At 33.4% G+C, this 19,386-nt stretch overlaps 1 protein-coding gene across 8 annotated transcripts in view; it reads left to right on the top strand.

Moving 5' to 3' along the window:
* Positions 1-19,386, top strand: part of MAST4 (microtubule associated serine/threonine kinase family member 4) — a 204,744-nt gene that overhangs the window by 85,761 nt on the left and 99,597 nt on the right. For 4 of the 8 annotated variants that reach the window (XM_087958343.1, XM_026670565.2, XM_087958342.1 and 1 more), the window contains exons 4-5: positions 1,554-1,628; positions 7,894-7,925. In XM_087958343.1, the coding sequence (XP_087814469.1) occupies positions 1,554-1,628; positions 7,894-7,925 (107 nt within the window). Of the gene's footprint in view, positions 1-1,553; positions 1,629-7,893; positions 7,926-17,267; positions 17,398-19,386 lie in introns of those variants that run through there. The other 4 variants (XM_087958345.1, XM_087958344.1, XM_087958350.1 and 1 more) reach the window with 2 other exon arrangements.

The following is a 19,386-nucleotide window of genomic DNA, read 5'->3' as shown; positions in this document are numbered from 1 at the left end:
CTGATTGTCCTCTACTTTTTCCTTCCATTTTTCCAAGAATTAGAAACTTCTTTAGAGAGCTAGGTCTTTTCATAATGCATCCTAAATAGGATAATTCGAATCCGCTTTGTGTGTGTGTTGAGTGACAATTTTGGGTTGATTTGTGATTCATTTATTGTGTTTTTGGCTGTCTTCTTTACTTTCAGGAGTCTTCTCCATCACTAAAGTTCCAAAGCATCTATATTCTTCCTATCCTGCTGCTTCATGGTCATCTTTTGTTTCCGTAGAGTATCACAGAAGAATACCATTGGTTTTACAATTCTGCTCTTTGTAGGTATTTAAAGGTTTGCAAATCATGGCATTTGCATATCTTTTCCAAGCTTTCATGTCTTCTCTATCAAGTGCTAGTAAGGCACAAGCTATCCATTTGTCATCCTTCCAAGTAATGAACTCATGACAATAAAAAACTCTGACTGTTCAGGTTCAAGAAGCCCTTTATTGAGTACATCATATCGGCATTTAGAAAGGTGCAGCTAGCTCTAAAGGGTTCCCACGCTTAGGGATAGTTAAAAGAATAAAAATTCCCCACCCCCCCTGTGTCTTCTAGATCACATGGGCCAGTTAATTCAATCATAAGTTCCCGCTCAGCTAGGGGTGTCTGTTGACATGGCCTTGGTTCACACACCAGCTGGTAAATGTTTTGACTAGCAGCTGAGGCACTACATTCTTAAGTTCCCCCATCCCTCTCCCCATGAATGGCAACCAATAAATGAAGTAGGAGTAAGCAAGAGAAGGAATAGCATCAGTTGAAGTCGTTTTGCAGGTTGACACACCACTTTGATATCTTTGTTGTCAATTGTAAGGTGGTTGTTGCACTTATCATTAGTTTGGTTTTATTTATATTTAATTTTATCCCATTTTTCACCATGCTCCATTTATTCTAGAGCTTGCACATCATTTGCATTTTTGACTATCTGGTATTGCCAGGATGGCAGGTTATTGATGCTTCTTTCTCCAATTTTAAAATCACATTCACCTTCTTTTAATCCAGGTTCTATTAATATATATTCAGTATATAAACTGAATAAATAAGGGAAGTATACGGTTTTCTTGCACTCTTTGACAGCCTGAAACCAGTTTGTTTAACCATGTTCTGTCCATACTATATATGTAAGTTTCACATGAGGCCGGTAAAATGTTCTGTGATTTTTTAAAAAACTGCTACAAGTAGATATAAATGATATATCCTTAACTGAGAAGTATGAAGATATTTGGCTGCAGAGGAAGAGTCACATGATTTGGCTGAATTGTGGTCATATCAATTATAGTATGAATAGTACTTAGTATCTACATTTGTTCAGTATTAATATTGTTATATTATTTTATATTCTCCTTTATTGGTATTAAATTCTTAGAAACATAGTTTATATATATATACATATATATATATTAGTTAAATACTCTCCCTTTCCCTTTTCCAATCATTTACCATTCCTTCCTTCCCATATTTCATCTTTCCCTGTCTTGTATTCTCCACCCCCACCCCCAACCCAATGCATTCTATTCACTGTCAGGAAGGGATACCCCCGAAGAGCCATTTCAGCTCAATCCGGCATCGCCAGCGGCTAGTGGAACCAGCAGCTACAAAAGTGAGTGGGCTAAAGAGAAATTTAAATGTATCAAACAAGGAAAATATTCATAAATGTATGCTGGATATTTTGCATTAGTACTCTTGTTAATCATAGGCAGCTGGTGTCCTTTGGGGTACCGTTGGACTAGTATAAGTTACTGTGAATACAGGAGTCCTTTCAGAAACATTTTACTCCAAAATCACAGGTGCAGTTTTCAGATTACTATCAAAGCTAGCCTCATACAAGAAATCCATATTATGTATTTAGGCAAAAATTACATTTTGATGGATTTCTTATTATTATTGTTTGCTTTTGCTAAAAGATTCTTCTATCATTATATCACATTCATATAAAATTTGGGACAAATGTTATTAATGATGAATTAATCTGGAAATAATTTAGGATTGCAAAAGATTTGTTTATTTTAAGAAAATTATGGCTCCTTTCTATTTCTGGTCGGTTTTGTCTGCTGACATAAGAGAAGCATTATAAGATATGGAAAAATGTTGTCTCTTATGTCCTTCAGATCTAGTGTCAATGAAGATGAACTAAATTATCCTATATTGCACAATTTTTCTTTAAGATATCATTGATATATTCTATTTTTCGCTCCATAAGATGCACTTCCCCCTCCTCCCAAAGTGGATGGAAATGTTTTTGCATTGATGCTGATCCTTTGATGAATAGCAGCCGGCCCATGGCGGTGGAGTCCTTTTACAGTGCTGAATCCCGCCTTTTCTGTCTTTGTCATTGCCTGCCCCTTCTGTCTCTTTTCCGCAGTGCAGGAGTCAATAGGCAAGAGTCAATAGGCACATGAGAGGACACCTATCTGTGGTCCTCTCAGGCTCTGCCTGGTATTTTTTTTACTTGTTTTCCTCCTCTAAATCTAGGTGTATCTTATGGTCAGGTGCGTCTTATAGTGCGAAAAATATGGTAAATTCTTTCTGAATAATTTATCTGGTTTCTAATAATTTATTAAATATCCTTCTGTAACCAACAATATCTGAAAAAGAAAATGGTAGTAGAAATAATCATCTTTTAAAGAGACAGTTATTATTATGCTTTTAAATCTCTGTGTGAGGAATTAGCTCTTTTTTAACTTCGGTTTGAAGGAATTTTTTAGACCAAACCAGTTTGATGTTTTTTTTTATTATTATTTTGAGTATAGGGTAAGACCTATCTTCATTTCCACATAGCAGAATAGCGATGGAAATCAAGCTTCTAATGGCTCTGTAAGTTTTAGTGCAGTCAGATAACATTAATTCTTAAATATAGTCATTCTGAACATTTTTGTTAATTGCAAAATTAACAAAATTTTGTTAATTTGTTGGTGTGTTTTCTTGTGTTTGTATTTTATGTTCAAATTACAATTGTTTTGTGCTGTTGTCTTCGCTGTTTTTCAGCATTAGTGATTTCTGATTCCTGAATAGATGAAAAGTACCATATATCTCTACATATAACCCTATCCACACACAATATAACCTTCAAAATTTAAGCCAAATACCATGAAAAATAGGTTTATTTATTTATTTAGATTTCTATAGCCATCCATCTCAGCAATTGACTCTTGGTGTCTCACAATTCAAAACATATATTACTATTAAACCTTAAAAACATTTTAAAACAATAAAACAGTAAAATGTATTGAAACAGTAAGAACATTAAAAGTTTGAAATATATACAAAGCAAGATATCTGGCCTATTAACAATATAGCCAGGAGGCAGGGCCTTGGCTCATATAGTAACCCAGGCTTAGGAACATAACCATAGCTTTACCAGAATGCCTACAGGGTTGGGGCCATTCTAATCTCTGTAAGGAGGATGTTCCACATAACAGGGTCTATTGCAGAAAAAGCTCACCTTCTCACCTGCCAGCTGACATTCTTTGGGTTGCACATAGATAAACCAGCTCTCAAAATTTTCATATTTTTTTCAATTAATTCTGAAGGATTGTTTGTTTATTTTATTTCATATTTTATTTCATATATCAATAAAAGCTGTTTTCCAGAACATTCTGTTTCAGTTTTTCACAATTGGCTTAGCCATGGGTGGTACAGTTTTCATGGTTGTTATGATATGTACAGAATAACCCTTGAGTAACAAGGATATGCACATGGAAACGTTTATGAGAGTAGTTATGAATAATTATTCAATCACACACAGATACACTAAATTGAGTTAAAGTTTACTTTAAGAAATAGCACAGTCCAATAAATGGTCCAGGTCATATACATTTTACAGTCCAAAGAATATCCAATTACAAAGTCTTCTTACCAGTTGCCTTTGTCATTTACAGTAAACAAAAATATCAAAGTATAAGCACAGTATAAATACAACAGAGAACCTTAGATAGCAACAGAATGTCAGAGAGACAGAATGTCAGAGAGACAAAATGTCAGTGATAGCAAGCTATGATCTCTAGCTCCCTCTTATGGTAATTTGCAATATAATCAACCAATCGGAATATAGTATAAATCAATACAGTGATTTTGTCTTAAAGCTACAAACATACATTGTTGGTTTATATATCGCCAACCCAACTAATTGGTAGACAGATTCCTAACAATGGTATTTTGATTCAGCTAATTTGTGAGTATATAGGGTTACTTTTAAAAAGTTTTACCATATATGCTTGTGGACAAGCCTATCCATAGGTAACCCAAATTTACTTTGTACTTTGGAGCCTTAAACTCTTGGCTTACCCATAAGCATATATGGAATATATAGTATTACCCACAGGCATATAGTATCCTTAGGCAAAACAGATTTGGAAATATATTTCTTCCTTCCAGTAGTATATAGGTAAATTTTATGTAAATTTAAAGAGGTAGGGAAAAAGGCATGTGATTAGTACTGTTGTGTAAAACCTCAAAAGAAATGTTTTGGAATCTTTAGGAACATGTATAAAATGTGTCAGATAAATAGTTAAAGATAACTTTTTCCAGACTTATGGTTCTGCCTATTGGGGGTAGCTTCTGAAGCAGCCATGTGGCCCTGAAAAAGGTCCTTCTGCTCTAATGATTTGAAAATAAGATATTAGAGTCTTTGGGTGTTGAGCAACAATAGAATGATTACAATGTCCAATACCAGACAAAGTAGAAACGGTACAATTGTGAGCATTGATATGGGACAACCCAAAGAAATTAAGTAAGGTTATCATTTGGATAAAGGATGTAGATAAAAATGAAAAAGAAGCTGAAATAAGAAGAAACCTTGTAATAACAGCAGAAATGGTGGAGAAAAGGGTAAAGAAAATCAAGAATTGGTCAGCACCATGTGAAAATGACTACATAGTTTTTGGTTGAAACATCTGACTGGTCTATACTCATTGTCAAGCAGTTTAACAACATACTACAATGAGATAAATTTGAAAATTGCTTAACATTTAGCAAAAACTTTCTGATAATGAAAAATTCTTCAATGAAAAGAGCAGAATCAGGCAATTCCAAGTCAATGACATGCTTACCAATAACTTATAAATTGCTAACTGGTGTTGTGGCTGTTTCCATCTGAGCAGAAAGCAGAAAACCATCCAAACAGCGCAGAAACAAAAGATAAGTTCCTAAATGACAAGATGATTTTGGAAAACTGCAAGAGAATATAGACCAACTACAATAAAGTTTTTGACTCCTGTTATTGGATAATCAAGTACCTAGAAATAACAAGAGACAGTAGAAACATTGGAAGCTTTGTGCAAAGATCAGGGGCACAATGAATGACATAATTGCTGGTCTACGATGATAGACTAGAAAAGGTTAACATCAAGAGGGGAATTTCAAGGAGTCTCAGTATCAACTCTACTGATTATCATTGTAGAGATTTCTCTGTCAGCGATAATGAACAAGTCAGGCCATGTCTATCAGACATCAGAATAATCTGTCAGGCTACCCTTTACCTGGATGATCTGAATAAAGGTGAATGGAAAAACACCATTTGAAATAAAATTGCTGCTCAACAATGTCCATATATACATCCAGAATATTGCAGTGGAGTTGCCCTGGGCAAATGTGCTACCCTTACCATCAACAGTGAAAAAAATAGTGAAAATTGAATATGCTTTACAGAAATTACATCAAAAGTCTGGGTGAAGAAAATCACTATAAATACGTAGACTTCCTTCAAGCTGTTAACATCAAGAATATGGAAGTCTAGAAGGTTAGTAGTGAATACATCTAATATATGAGAATGAAGATCTTAAAGTCTAAACTCAGTAGAGGAAATGTCATCCAGGCAATTATTATCTGGGCAATTCCAGTAGATACACAGTTAGAATAGTGGACTTGACTCAAACAGAATTAGAATCTTTGTATAAGAAGACTAAAAATATAATTATAATGAATTGTGCCCTTCATCCAAACAGCAACACTGACAGACTCTATATACCAATAAGCATAGGTGGTATGAAATGTTGCAAGTACACCAGAAGTTGAAGAGGAAAAAACGGCATTGGAAGAATATCTGAAGGTCAGCAAAGAAGATGCAATGAAACTAGTATTCTGAGTTGGGAAGAGACCAAACTGGTCTACAAAAAAGACTAAATGAAAACAGAAAAGAAACATTATCAAGCAAAGCATTACATAGACAGTACATAAAAAATAACTAGCAGGCAAAGCAAATAACAAGACTTGGCAATGGCTAACAGCAGGAAAAGTGAAGAAAGAGGGGGACTAATTCTGATTGCACATAGAAAGCAAGAATTAAAAGGACAGCAATAGACATCAAATGAAAAGAAGCAGAGAAACAGTGGACTAACTGGTTAGCTGTTTCAAGAAATTTGCATAGACTGAACATAAACAATGGCATAATAAAATAGCAACAATAGTGCATTGGCATATCTGCAAAAAATACTGTTTTCATGTCATGAAAACAAGAACTGGTGGGACCACAAAGTAGAGTTTAGAATTCAAACAGACAAGCGTTTGCCACTTAACATCCCAGGCTTAACAATTATTATAAGAAAGACAAAAAAAGTCTGGACAGCGGATATTGCAATACATGGAGACAGCAGAATAGAAGAGAAAGAGCTAGTGAAGATAACAAAATACAAAAATCTGAAATGGAACATCTGTGCCAAAAAAAAAAAAAAAGTAAAATTAGTACCACCAGTCAGTGGTGTCTTGGATGCAATTCCAAAAACAATTTTATTCACTTCAAAGACAGGAAGAAGCAAATTCATTCCAACATTATTGGAAGAGTCAAGAAGTTTCATTTCCCCAGCTAATTGTTTTGCATGTACCATTTTCTCTCATTCTAGGCCAGAGATGTCAAACTCAAGGCCTGTGAAGTGCGCTTGGTTTTTTGGGGTCAGGGGGGTCTTGGTTGTGGTGGGGCTTTTTTTTTTTTTTTGGGGGGGGTTCAAATTAGGGAGGGGGGGATGGTGCTTAAATCCAGCCCATGGGACCAACCTGGAAATATCAAAGGACTGGCCCGTTGTGTCCTGGTGGCTAAAATGAGTCCCGTATGGCCTCCCACACTTATTTTCACCTTCCATGGCCTCCTGTAGCACTCTGCCAGCTGAAACCGGGCTGAAAAACAGGCCAAAAATGGGCTGAAAAACAGGCCGAAAATGACCCATGTTTTGGCCGGTAGGGTGCTGCAAGAGGCATTCATCCCACCCACCCCTCCATGTCGCCAGCCTGCAGAGAAGAACTGCAATGCTGATCCGACCCTCAAAGAAATCCAGTTTGACAACCGTGTTCTTGGCAAACATACTCTAGTATAGCAAAGGATTTTTCATTTTACTATTTTTTCTCCAAACTTGTGATTGTTATAAAAAACTTTTAAAATATCTTAATACAAAGTGTTAACTTAATGCATATGTGTTCTTAACATATATGTACCATGATTCATAATTCTTAGCCCTACTCCTATTTACTGTTCTTGATCTTATTTTACCATGTACTTTTAGGTTGAAAAGTGGATAGATGACTGGGTGATGATGTTACTGATAAACATTTAATCAATGCCAGGCTCTAAAGTTTTCTAAATGAGTTTTTGATGATGTTGTTCCCTTATTTCCCAGGTTGCGTCCTTTGATGTTTCAATGAGTTTTCTCAGTCTCACCTAGTATCCATACATTGTAATTAAACTATTCAATTTATTACAGGTTTCGTTTACATATTCTGTATTTTGATATTCTTTGTATCCACAATGTTGTTTTTGGCTAAAATGGTTAAACCTCATTTCCTGAACTGAAGTAAATAGTAGTAACATTATAATAACCACAAAAATTTTATTATATTTTTGGGAACTCACAGTAAATACTCTTTTCCTACTTTTACAGAAGGAGCTGAGCCTTCCAAGAAGGGGAAGTTTGTAAGTAACCAATGTTTATTACAATTATATATATTCATTATAAAGGGTGTGTCAGGTCCTCCGTTGTGTGTTATCAGTGACTGATAAACAAAGGTTAAATGTGGCAGTAGATAGTGGACAAAGGAAGTGTATAGCTTTTGTGCTTTATTCTCTATTTTTTCTTTCTGGATATAATATATTGATCAGGACAGATTATGAAGATCTTTAGATTAAGACGTTTATTAAGTTGTTTATTAGTTTTTATATTAAAAAGTTTCATTATAACAGTATAAGTTGTGAATACTTTTCTGTGAAGTTACATCTGTATTATTTTGAAACTCTAGAAAAATTGATAAATCAGAATAATAATTCTTACTGGTGCCTATCTTCTATGAAACTGTGACTGTTAAATATGGAATGGGAAATAAAACAGCTGTTGGTAGTTTTAAGAAACTTTGCTGGTGCTAATGATCTGAATGATGAGATTGTAGCTAAAAAACAGTATCTGCTATCTATTGCCTCTTAAATAATTTCATTTTATCCCACTCCTATTTATTGCCATTTGCCTTTCGAACATTAAATTTGGGAGCATGTGCATCTTGTGACAATCCTGTATCAATTAAACATGAAGCAGAATAGTTCATTGAAAATTTGTAAAATGGATTTTTTTTCTTATGATATACAAAAATGTTGGTCAATTAACCTGCTTTCCATACATATCTCAGATCTTTGGAGATTTTAAATAAATAGTAAAACATAATTAATAGTAGAGATTTTTTGGTTAGGGTTTTTGATTAATACCATTGTAGAATGCAATTTTTTAAAGGTGTAAATGAGATTACTTCAACTAGTACACAAGCTACATACAACCTTATGGCTATTTTGGTCTTAGTCCATTTTAAACTTTTAGCTAATTGCAGCCCAGATGGGCTTGTTTTCAGTAAATGACCCTTTAAGAAATTTTTGGCTTTTTAATTTATTTTGGGACTAATAGTCTTGAAACTAAGACCATTGTAATATTCTATTTGTTTACCTGGAAATAACAAACCAAAAAATGCTGCAAATGACAGATAAAACTAAATTCCAATCTGTTTCAGGAAAATTCAGTACAGAAAATCAAAATTCTCTTTCTAAAAACCATTCCTAAAACTTGTTGTGAAGGCTGGAATGCACGAGGATATAATACTGAGGTTGATTATTGGGAATCATTTTCATTTTTTTCTTGAGTTCTTTAATAAGATGGACTTTTAATGGCTTGAAAAAATTATAGCAAAATTTTAAATTTTGAGAGCAGTTAGCAATGTATAATCTTTAGGTGTCTAAAATTATCCTTGATTGTGTCATTGTAATATATTAATCCAACACCTGTTTTCACTTCCTGGACCAATATTAGAGAAAACTAGTGAATATAGTACTATAATTGCATATCATATCGGCTGTGTTGCTTGATCAGAATGAACAGATTTTTCTTAGAGAACTATGAAAATACTCAGAAAATTTGAGCTGAACCTTTCATCTATTTTTCAAAACTAGCAGCAGACTCAAGCTGTTGCTATAATGAAATGGTGATTATGAATTAAATATTTCTTTTTAAAATTATTACACTGAAAAATCTTTTCCATGTTATTTATTGAGAAGGTAATTTTGGTCCTTTATTTTTGAATCTATTGTTAGTCATTTGATATGATTGTTATAGAAATGTCACATTAAAACACAACAGTAGGCTTATAAGACTACAGGGAAGATTTTTTGGGGGTAATTGTACAACATGTTTGGCTTTAATACCGTTACAGCCATATTTATCATTTGCTACATTTAATTTTAATGAAATATGTCAAACTGTCATCTATGAAAATATTTCATAGAACCACTTTGTTCTATTATTTTAAGCAGTTTTCACAATCAGGCTACTGCAGGTTTCCCACATAGTAATCATAAGTGTCATTCTATGTTGAGGAAAAAGTGGCTAATGCCATTAAGTGAGATGCTGAATATAAATTTCACATATGCAATTTAACAAGAATTAAGACACTTTATTATGGCATGTTTCCTAAAAGCTAATAAAGGTTATAATAGATGTTTCCATTAGAATTCTTGAGTGTGAATTATTTTAAGGAAGGAAAGGTATAATGTAGAAGATACAATAGAATATTACATTTTTCAAAATGGAGAGATCCATATTATTATTTTTTAAAATTGCACTGATGTATCTTTGATATCAATTTAAATCCAAATTAAGAAAAATGTGCAGTTGTCTTAACAGATTTACAGATTCATTTGAAATTTCAATTCTGATGCACCAATGCAGGAGAGGTCCCTGTGTCAGGAACCCTAGGAGAACAACCATGAGCCATGCAGTCATTGGCAATGTCATAGGGCATTTTATATATTTATTTATTGTTGGCTTTTAAAATTTCAATGAGGAAGAGGTGAAAGCACCTCTGTTGGCTGAATATTCAGCATTTTTAGAATATTCATACAAAATAGGATTCATCTTATCAAAAAATTAAGCAGTCAGTATTTTCTTCAGGCAATTAAGTATTATTTAAATAATAATTAATTGAAAAATCAGTTATGATTCAAAGCAAATTTACATTAACAACAAATAAATCCTTTGGAAAATAAATTACTTAAATAAGTTGCTCATTTGTCTGTTCTGTGTGTAAGGCAGAAGCCTATTTTGATAGAATGAATAAATGCATATGTGGAGTGCTCATCTTGATTTTGTAAACAAAATTAAATTAAAAAGCAAAACAGACGTACAACAAGTAAATGCAGTTAAAGAATTATATTTCCAAACATGAGGGAAGACTCTACAATTTTGTTTTTGTTTGTTTTTGCTGGGGAAACCAACTGAAATAAACTGGATAACATTCTATAGCATGGGTGTCAAACTTGCTACGCCACACTGCTGTCACGTGATATTTTGCAACACTTTCCCCATTTGCGGAGCTGGTGTGGGTGTGGCTTGTGGGTTGTGTATCTGCCCTATGGGCCACCAGTTCTATAGCTGGTAGTCAAACAGTTGACTACTCTGATTTCCTATTTTCAAGCAGCACATACAAAAATACACACAAATATACTTTACTTATAAAGAATATAGAGGCAGGTAGCCCTCGACAACTAGGACTAGATTTTCAGTTGCTAAACAAGGCTGTTGTTAAGTGAATTGCACCTGATTTCAAGAGATTTTTTTGCCATGATTGTTTAACAAATCACTGCAGTTTTTAACAGAATCTTTCAGTCATTAAGCCAGTCTGGCTTCTCCTATTGACTTTACTTATTGAAAGTCTGCTTACAAAGTTGCAAATGGTGATCAGATGACTCTGGGAGGTTGAAACCATCTTAAATACATACCAGTTGCCAAGTCAAAAATTTTGATCACATGATCCTGGGGAATGCTGTACTGGTTGTAGGTTATTCTTTTTCAATGCCATTGTAACAAATGGTGTAAGTCAAGGATTATCTGTATGACAAAGGTTTCTTCAGTCTTATAATTCTTCTTTCTAGTCTTGGAGTATTCATCTGGAGTGGACTTTCAGAAATTCATGACAAAAAGTTTAGTACCAAACTATTTGTGCTAGCAAAATGTAATAATTCACCACAAAGCCCTTCAGTGTGCCCTTCAGCGAAAACGGAGCTCGGGAGGCTGTGACAGCATCCTGCAACCCTCTGCCAGTGAAAATGGAGCTCAGGAGTGCCACAGCGTGCAGGTTGCAGGAGGCTGTTTCAGCCTCCCAAGCTCAGTTTTCACTGGCAGAGTGCTCAGGCCACCACAGGTGCTGACATGAGTGACATTGAGCTGGCCATGCCCACCTGGCCACACCCATCTGAGCCTCTGTGGTCAAACACAACCCTGATGTGGCCCTCAATGAAATCAAGTTTGACACTCCTGCTCTATCTGCTATGGAATATGCCATTTCTCCCAATTATCAGTTTCAAAGAGTAATACTGTTCAGGTAATTTTTACAAAAATATTTTTGTTTTATGTTTTAAATGAAGTATCTCAACTGATAATGGAAATAAATTAATATTGCTGAGGCAAAAATATTAGCATGAAATTCAGTGTGACAAAAATGATTATTTTCTGTAACCATATTGTCCAGTAATAAATTGCTCCTTATTTTTGTATATAACAGAATATAATAAAAGTGAATGTGAATCAATATGTCAGAAATTCTTATCAAATTGAAAACTGTAGCTGGGAACTAAAGAAGGAACACAATAGATTATACCATACATTCTGTATTTCTGAAGTCACCGCTTTTTTGTGCAGTAGGCATGTGCTTGAAAAGATGTCTCATAAAAGAAGAGAGAGAAAAAAAGAATACTCTGTAGGTAAAAGGTCTCCAGCAATTGTTAACAAGAATAAATAGATGAAACTCATAAAATTCGGTAGAAAATATCAAACAGACATAGATAAAAAAAGAAATACACTCCCCATCTTTATATGATACTTCAAAGATACTTTTTCAGTAGATTTATATGTTTGAAGACTTTTTCCACCTTTTGCACTGATCTGTTGGTCCTTTCATCTTTAAAATGTTCATTTTTTAATTATTTACTAGCATGGTGATAAATTGTGGTCAGTGAACAAAAAATATTGGGAAGATTAGGTAGAAAAATATATTTTATAAATCGAAAAATTAGTTGATAGGATATTGGATAAAATATTTTAATCAAATATATTATTAATATTGGGAATATTTATGTCTTCGTGTGATGCAGCTCTGTTTGACAGAGAAAGGATCCAGTATATTTTAGAATATATTTGACTATATTTTCCAGAACAATCCTTACTTATCTTAATAAATTCATCAATGGACACGTTAAGTTTCATAGCTATCAAAATAATACTTTCAAGTCAGATGCTAGTCTTTTAGTATGCTTAATTGTCAAATAGGTTTGTTATGTATATTTTCATTTGCATAAAACAATTTTCAATTATTTATCCAATATTCAAAAGTACTTCAGTTTTATTGTGGCAGTAGGACTGTATTCAAGAATATTTATTGTAAGTAATCAGCTATTTTGTTTATTTGCACTCTATTAAAAATACTTGAATTAAAAACTGGCAACATACTTTTAAAATATGATTCGAATGTGGTTGTAAGACAACTCTCTGCTTCAATTCACATATATTTGTAGATATCAACCATTACTTCTTTTTTTATGGAAATAAAATGTGGTCCCTATTAAGAAATTGATTCTGAAAATGTACATAGTTTCATTTATTTGGTTAAAATAACAATCATGATTGGACCTGGATTTAATGAAACTTAACGTAATAATAAATATTATAAAACTTGATATATTTAAAAACAGCTACTGAAATCTAATGTTAGCTACTTGTTCTGTATCCGGGTATTTTAAACTGTTTTTGACAGTTAGTAAATAATAAAGTACATTATCATGAGTATATCGGTATATTGTATAAAGCTCATAGTTGGTAACATGTGAACAACAGTGTATTGGCATGTAATCCCTTGATAGATAATCCTAGTTTAAATGGATATTGTGAACATATTTGGAGAAGAAATGGGCAGTGACTGCAAATGTAGCATACTGGCCAATTGTGCCAAAATCTTAACAGTGTACACTGTACAGGGAATGTTGCATTTTGAATGGTTATAACTATAGCTTGTAATTTAGCACATTTTTTTTATTGAAACATATGAGTTGTTTGATTGGCTGATGCCTAGACAGATGGTAGAGATCAATATTCTGGATGATCTGTTCATGAACATTTCATATGGAAGATTTAGTACAACTTGTAATGCAACAATATTCTATGACAAAGGGCAGGTATAAAAATAGAAAAATAGATACGTTGTGATTCTGAAACTAAAAGAGAAGGTAAGAAGATCTATATGTAAAAGGCCTCACCTCATGGAATGGAATTGATGAATGCATGCATAGAAATGAAGATGAAATAAATGATTATGAATAAAGGTGGTAAAATATCCAAAAACATGAATGATGTGATCTAGTTTGTTGAATGTGCACACAGAATGGAAATCCATAAATTGTTCAGTGTGTGTTATATTAAGCTGAATAGTAATCATGGAAAACTAGAGATGCTTTTGGAAAAAATGTGCAACATTTTGAAGGAATGTGATTTTTGGGGAAATTATTAGTTGACATAAATGGATGCATGAGATGGAAGATAAACAAGAAGTGTTTGAACCATTTGGAGACTCAAGAATGAATGAAAATGATCTTTGTGACCTTTCCTAGTAAAGCATCTATGGTACTAATTTATGGCTATGGTAGCTAAAGAAGGATAAAAGATACAGTTTCTTAGCAAACAGAAGTTTTTTCGTACAGAATTTCTGGTTTTTACGTAAAAAGAGCAAGGTCTTTCCCCCAATTTGAGTTATACACCTTTGAAGTTCTTTAGTATTTTCTTCCCTTATTTTCTGTGGCCCTCAACACCCCTGTTCTATACATTCCCGAGAGACGGCTGTCCAGTCTCTAATAGTAGAAGAGTTGAAACAAACTCCTGTTGGATTAGATGGACCAGGGTTCTGATCCAGCAGAACACTGCTAATATTCTTGTTCTTTGGTGCTTTGCTTTCTCATCTGTTTATTTAAATATTTTATGTAGTAAATAAGTTAAGTTAAAAGCTATTTACAATTCATCCTATATCCCTTGATCTTAGAGCAAGCTATAATAACAAACCATTAACATAGATTTAAAATACTAACAAGAAATATACAGCATAAATCACAATTAACACTGCAATTAATAACATTTGAAAACGGGGTTTTAATCTGGCTCTGAAATGATGTTACAGTATCTAATTAGGCTTCTAAGGGAAAATATCATTTCATCAGTGGGCACTAGACCTATTTTTTAATTGAGATTAACTTATAAGAACAGAATTTTGCAAGTCTGAATATCTTATAGTTCTTTTTCTTCCATGTATTTCAGTGAATCTGCCTAAACCACTTCTGAATTTTTTTTCTTAACCGCCCATCTCCCTCACATTTATCTCATTGTCCTTAAAAAAATGTTTTCATGACTTTGGCTAAGTATTGGTATTGCATATCTCCATCAATTTTAGCTTCTTTACTTTCTATAGTGGCCAAAGGATTGAAAGATGGTCAGGCAGAGAGCACAGTGATAACAAAATGCCAGCTTTTAAGGAAAAGACAGGTTGGAAAGAGCTTGGGCCATATTCAGCACATGACCAATAGGAGTACAGAGTCTGGCAGGCATTGTTTCTCAGAACTGTTTAAACTGTGCTATCAAATTCACTACTTCAAATAACTTCTGGGAAAATAACTGTGTGCATTGTCAGTCATTTTAGCTGTCTTTATTGCCCAGCTGCTGTTGCCCAGTATTGATCAGGTATTTCCGAGATGCATATAGGGGGATGAAAAACATTTGCATCCGGTTGGATGCTGTTTCTTGAGGGCAGCCTTGCTAACTGATGTGCCATCAAATGCTGGTTAATTTCCCCAGGAAGAAAACTTTGGCAACACAACCTCTTCCATCAGTTTGTTTCCAGATCAGGGGGGAGTTCTGATATCATCATCATCAGCTAATTTGGAGTGACATCTTAAGTTTTTTACAGGTCAGTCTATAAAGCTCTATACAATGGTGAATGTGTAATTGCTCTTGTAGATACTGATATCCATCTCTCATACACACATCTGATCTGGTTATCAAATCAGATTTTTGATGATAAATTTAGCCAGCTACATCAACAAACTCTTATTAAACAAGATGTCTGGTGGTATGTGAGAGTTTTGTTTGTTTTTAATCTTACATACATTATAATTTGTATATTTGTTATTAGCTACATAGGTTTATTTTATATAATATGAGCAGTCCTTGATTTTTCCCTAATAAATAAAAGAGTAAGCTTAGCAAGATTGGGGAATCCAGGATATGAAAACGAAAAATCAAATCAGTTGGAGAATCAGAAGTCATTTCCATCCTTTGGAGAATGATTTGCAATATCTTCCTCAAGGATTCAGGAGAAGTGCTAATTAGATATATAAAACTTTTGCAAATTACAAAGGGTCTTGTAAAAAGCTGAAAATAATCTTGGACCAATGTTATATATGATTGTTAAAGTTTATGAAGCATAAAACATACATATTTCTGATTTTTAACTGCTTTAAAAATCTTTATAAAGTACTTATATCTTCATTGTATAGCATCCTGTCCTTACTAGAAACCTGGTGAAAGGCATGTCTGTTTTCATTCTTACCCTCTTTTGTTCTATTATAGGAAAGATAAAGTAACACTGTAACATGCCACTCAAGTCTTCCTCATGGCCACCTTAATGTACATTCCTCTAGTTCTTGACTCACAGTAAACTATGCTGGTGTAATTTGCATTACCCCAGTGGCTGAGTTATAATTTGTCTTTTCAACTGTTCTTAGAAATTTATTATTGCAGGGCAATTTAAGGGAATCAATCACTGTACTGTATTATTCTAGGTTTTGCATTCTCTCCCATTTTGTGATACCAACTGGTATGAAAAACTCTCCCTTTTAGCTGGTATGGATGGTGCTGCTATTGGTATTCCACTATGGCACATCCTCCTATCCTGCCTTCTCCCAGATCCTTTTGGTTCCTTCCTTTCTTGTCTCTGCCTTCCTCTCATCCTCGCTGTCACCAGTGTCCCAGAGCAACATATTCTACCAACCTGCCTGCCCCGATTTTTTCCATATCACACAACCACATCTACCACCATTGATACTTGCAAACTCGGTCTCCAAGAAAATTCTCAATCTTGCTTTTTCCTGCTCTTATTCCTTGTGCCATATTTGGAACAAAGCAAAATAAAATAGTCCTGTTCCATTCCATTAATTACTTTCCTGTTGAATCTTTGCTGAGCACATCTTGTTGTTTGAATTAGGTTATTTAAGAAAGATGACTTATTTGAATCACAAATAAGGAATTACAGTGTTTCAACATCTGCATTGCTCTCTAAAACTTTAATCTGCTGCATGTGAAGAGAAAGAACAGATCTAATCTTTCTATGATTTTCTCAGAGCTAACGCTTATTTGATAAGATTGTGATGTCTGTTAGCTCTGTTAAAGAGTAATATCTTTATTGCACTTTTTCTTCCTTTCTTTTTAAAAAAATCTAATAGTTTTTGTGGCTCTTTGTCCTCTAATATCAAAATCGTTTGTGCCATGCAATGCTTGTTAGAACATTGGAAATGAGTAGCTTGATATTCAAATTGGAAGCCTTCTTGCTGCTAGCTAAATCAGTGCACTGCACTTGATGGTTAATCTAGACGGAAGCAGCTGACATTTTTTCATGACAGCTAGAAGTGGAAGGACCCAAATTTACAGAGCTTCCTCCCCCAAGAGTTTGTTAGACCATTCCTTTATAATGGCTCATTTGGGTTCTCTGTCATCACCAGGATGCTGCCACTGAATGTTTGTCATGGTTACAGTAGAATGTTTTAACTTAACAGCCATGAAAGCCCAACGGGAAAGGCTGCAAATTCCAGGGCTGACCTTGGAGTAAGTATTGTCTGCCTTTTAATATTTTAATGCTTTCTGCATGGCACTAGCTTATTTTACATGTGTTTATGCTGACAGGCTAAAAGCACTGCAGCTTTAGGTTGCAGGAACATTTTCAAAATGTACTGCAGTTGCTTTAGCTTCAAATGTGTGTCTCTAAAGCAGTGATATTGCAGGATATTTTAAACGATACTGCATATTTACATTTGCTGTATCTGAATGCATGAAACTGGGCATCATAAATGTATTAAGAGAGACCATCCTTCTGTAGGCCATGGTGATCCTTTTCTGTCCATCATCCCCCCCACTCCCCCCCACCCCGTTACTATTTGTTTATCCAAATGCTGCGTTTTTTGAAAGGCCTTTTTTCCTGGTGAATGCTAGAGAGCTCTGTAAGAAATTAGAGCAGAAGAAGAATGCTATTTGTGAAAAATGGTTAAATATGATCTGTTTATTTTACTGAGCAGCAGAATATTCTTGAACTATATTGTATCATGACATTTTTGTTTGGTATTAGAGACTCTAAGCTAAATATATTTGGCTGAGTAAAGGCTTTGCTTACTATCTTCTAAAAACGATAGATTCATTTATGTGATTCTAGTTTCCATTTATAAAACAATTACATAAATATATGCATATTGCATTATAGAACATGATGGCCAATCTCTGTCAAAAGTATAAGCATATTTCATCTAATTAAATACATTTAATTTTGAGTTTCAAAATTTACTGCATGGGTATATAACTATATGCATGTGTGCATATGTACACAAATAAAATATTATCTTAAGATTTCATGTTGTAATGATTGAATACAATACATTTTAAATATCTGTTGTATTATTGTGCAAAAAGAATAAATTATCTGTAGCTTAAGTTATTTAAACATAGGCTATTGAATGAACTTTGGGTATCTAGAGACAATTTCATATATTCCTGCTGTTATATGCAGCATCAATTTCTTTGAATTATAACTAACAAAAAGTAATATTGTTTTAAAGAGGATATTCTGCTGGCTTTTATATTTCAGATAACTGTATTACAAAGCATTGATTTTAAATGTATTTATTTATAATGGCTGTAATTTTATATCAGTTTATTGAAGAGTAAGTCTTCAATACTTCTGTGTATGGATTAATAAGATTGTATTAATTGTAAATAATATTTGGAAAGAATTTCTTACAGCATGGTTTATAGGTTATATACAAATTATATGGTTATAATTTTAGACACTCGGTGCTTGGGGCAAACTTTAAATTTCTTGAGAAGTGTTGGTTCCCAACTACATGTTTTGTTCCAATACTTATAAGTAAACCAGGTTATTAATAGACATTTTTAAGCATCAAATCTCAAATGTTAATACAAACATTTACTTGGTAAACTTTAGAATTGTAAACAAAAAATGGATCTCAATCCCCTTGTATAATTTTCATAAGAATTGATGTTCTCCTTGCAAACTTCCATTTCCTGTTACTTTAATTCTACTTCTGATAATCAATATTATTTATTATTTTGATTTTAATGTTAATTTTTTTCTATAGGTAATTATGTTGGTGTAATTTCTGAGCCATTCTTATCATGGCTAAAAACTAATCTTGGAGAAATGCTAAAACATTAAGAAAATTGTCATTATGAAACATTTTTGTCAAGTACAGAATTTAAATGAAATAATTAAAGTTTATAATTTAACAATCAGAAATGCTTATGTTCACCTTAGTGATTCATACCCAAGCAGTAAATAATTATAGTTATTAACTATATGAGATACTTTCAAAAGCAGATAAAATATTTTCAATAATGTATTAAAATTAAGTGTGCTTGAGTATGATACAGTAGTTGTTGGAATGAATTTTTCACAAATGGCATTCTCAAAAGCTAAAAAGAGCATCTTTAAAGTTCACTTCTTGTTTTTAAATTTTTATTTGCAATGTTTTTGTTATTTCTATTTCTTATTCAATAGATGTAATTATAAATAATTCACAGTTTGTA

Source organism: Notechis scutatus, chromosome 2, assembly GCF_049901735.1.
Source record: "Notechis scutatus isolate UNSWTSFEM ecotype Mainland chromosome 2, rNotScu1.2, whole genome shotgun sequence".
Classification (NCBI taxonomy): domain Eukaryota; kingdom Metazoa; phylum Chordata; class Lepidosauria; order Squamata; family Elapidae; genus Notechis; species Notechis scutatus.
Note: the sequence above shows the minus strand (reverse complement) of the source record. Positions and strands in the feature narration are given on the sequence as shown.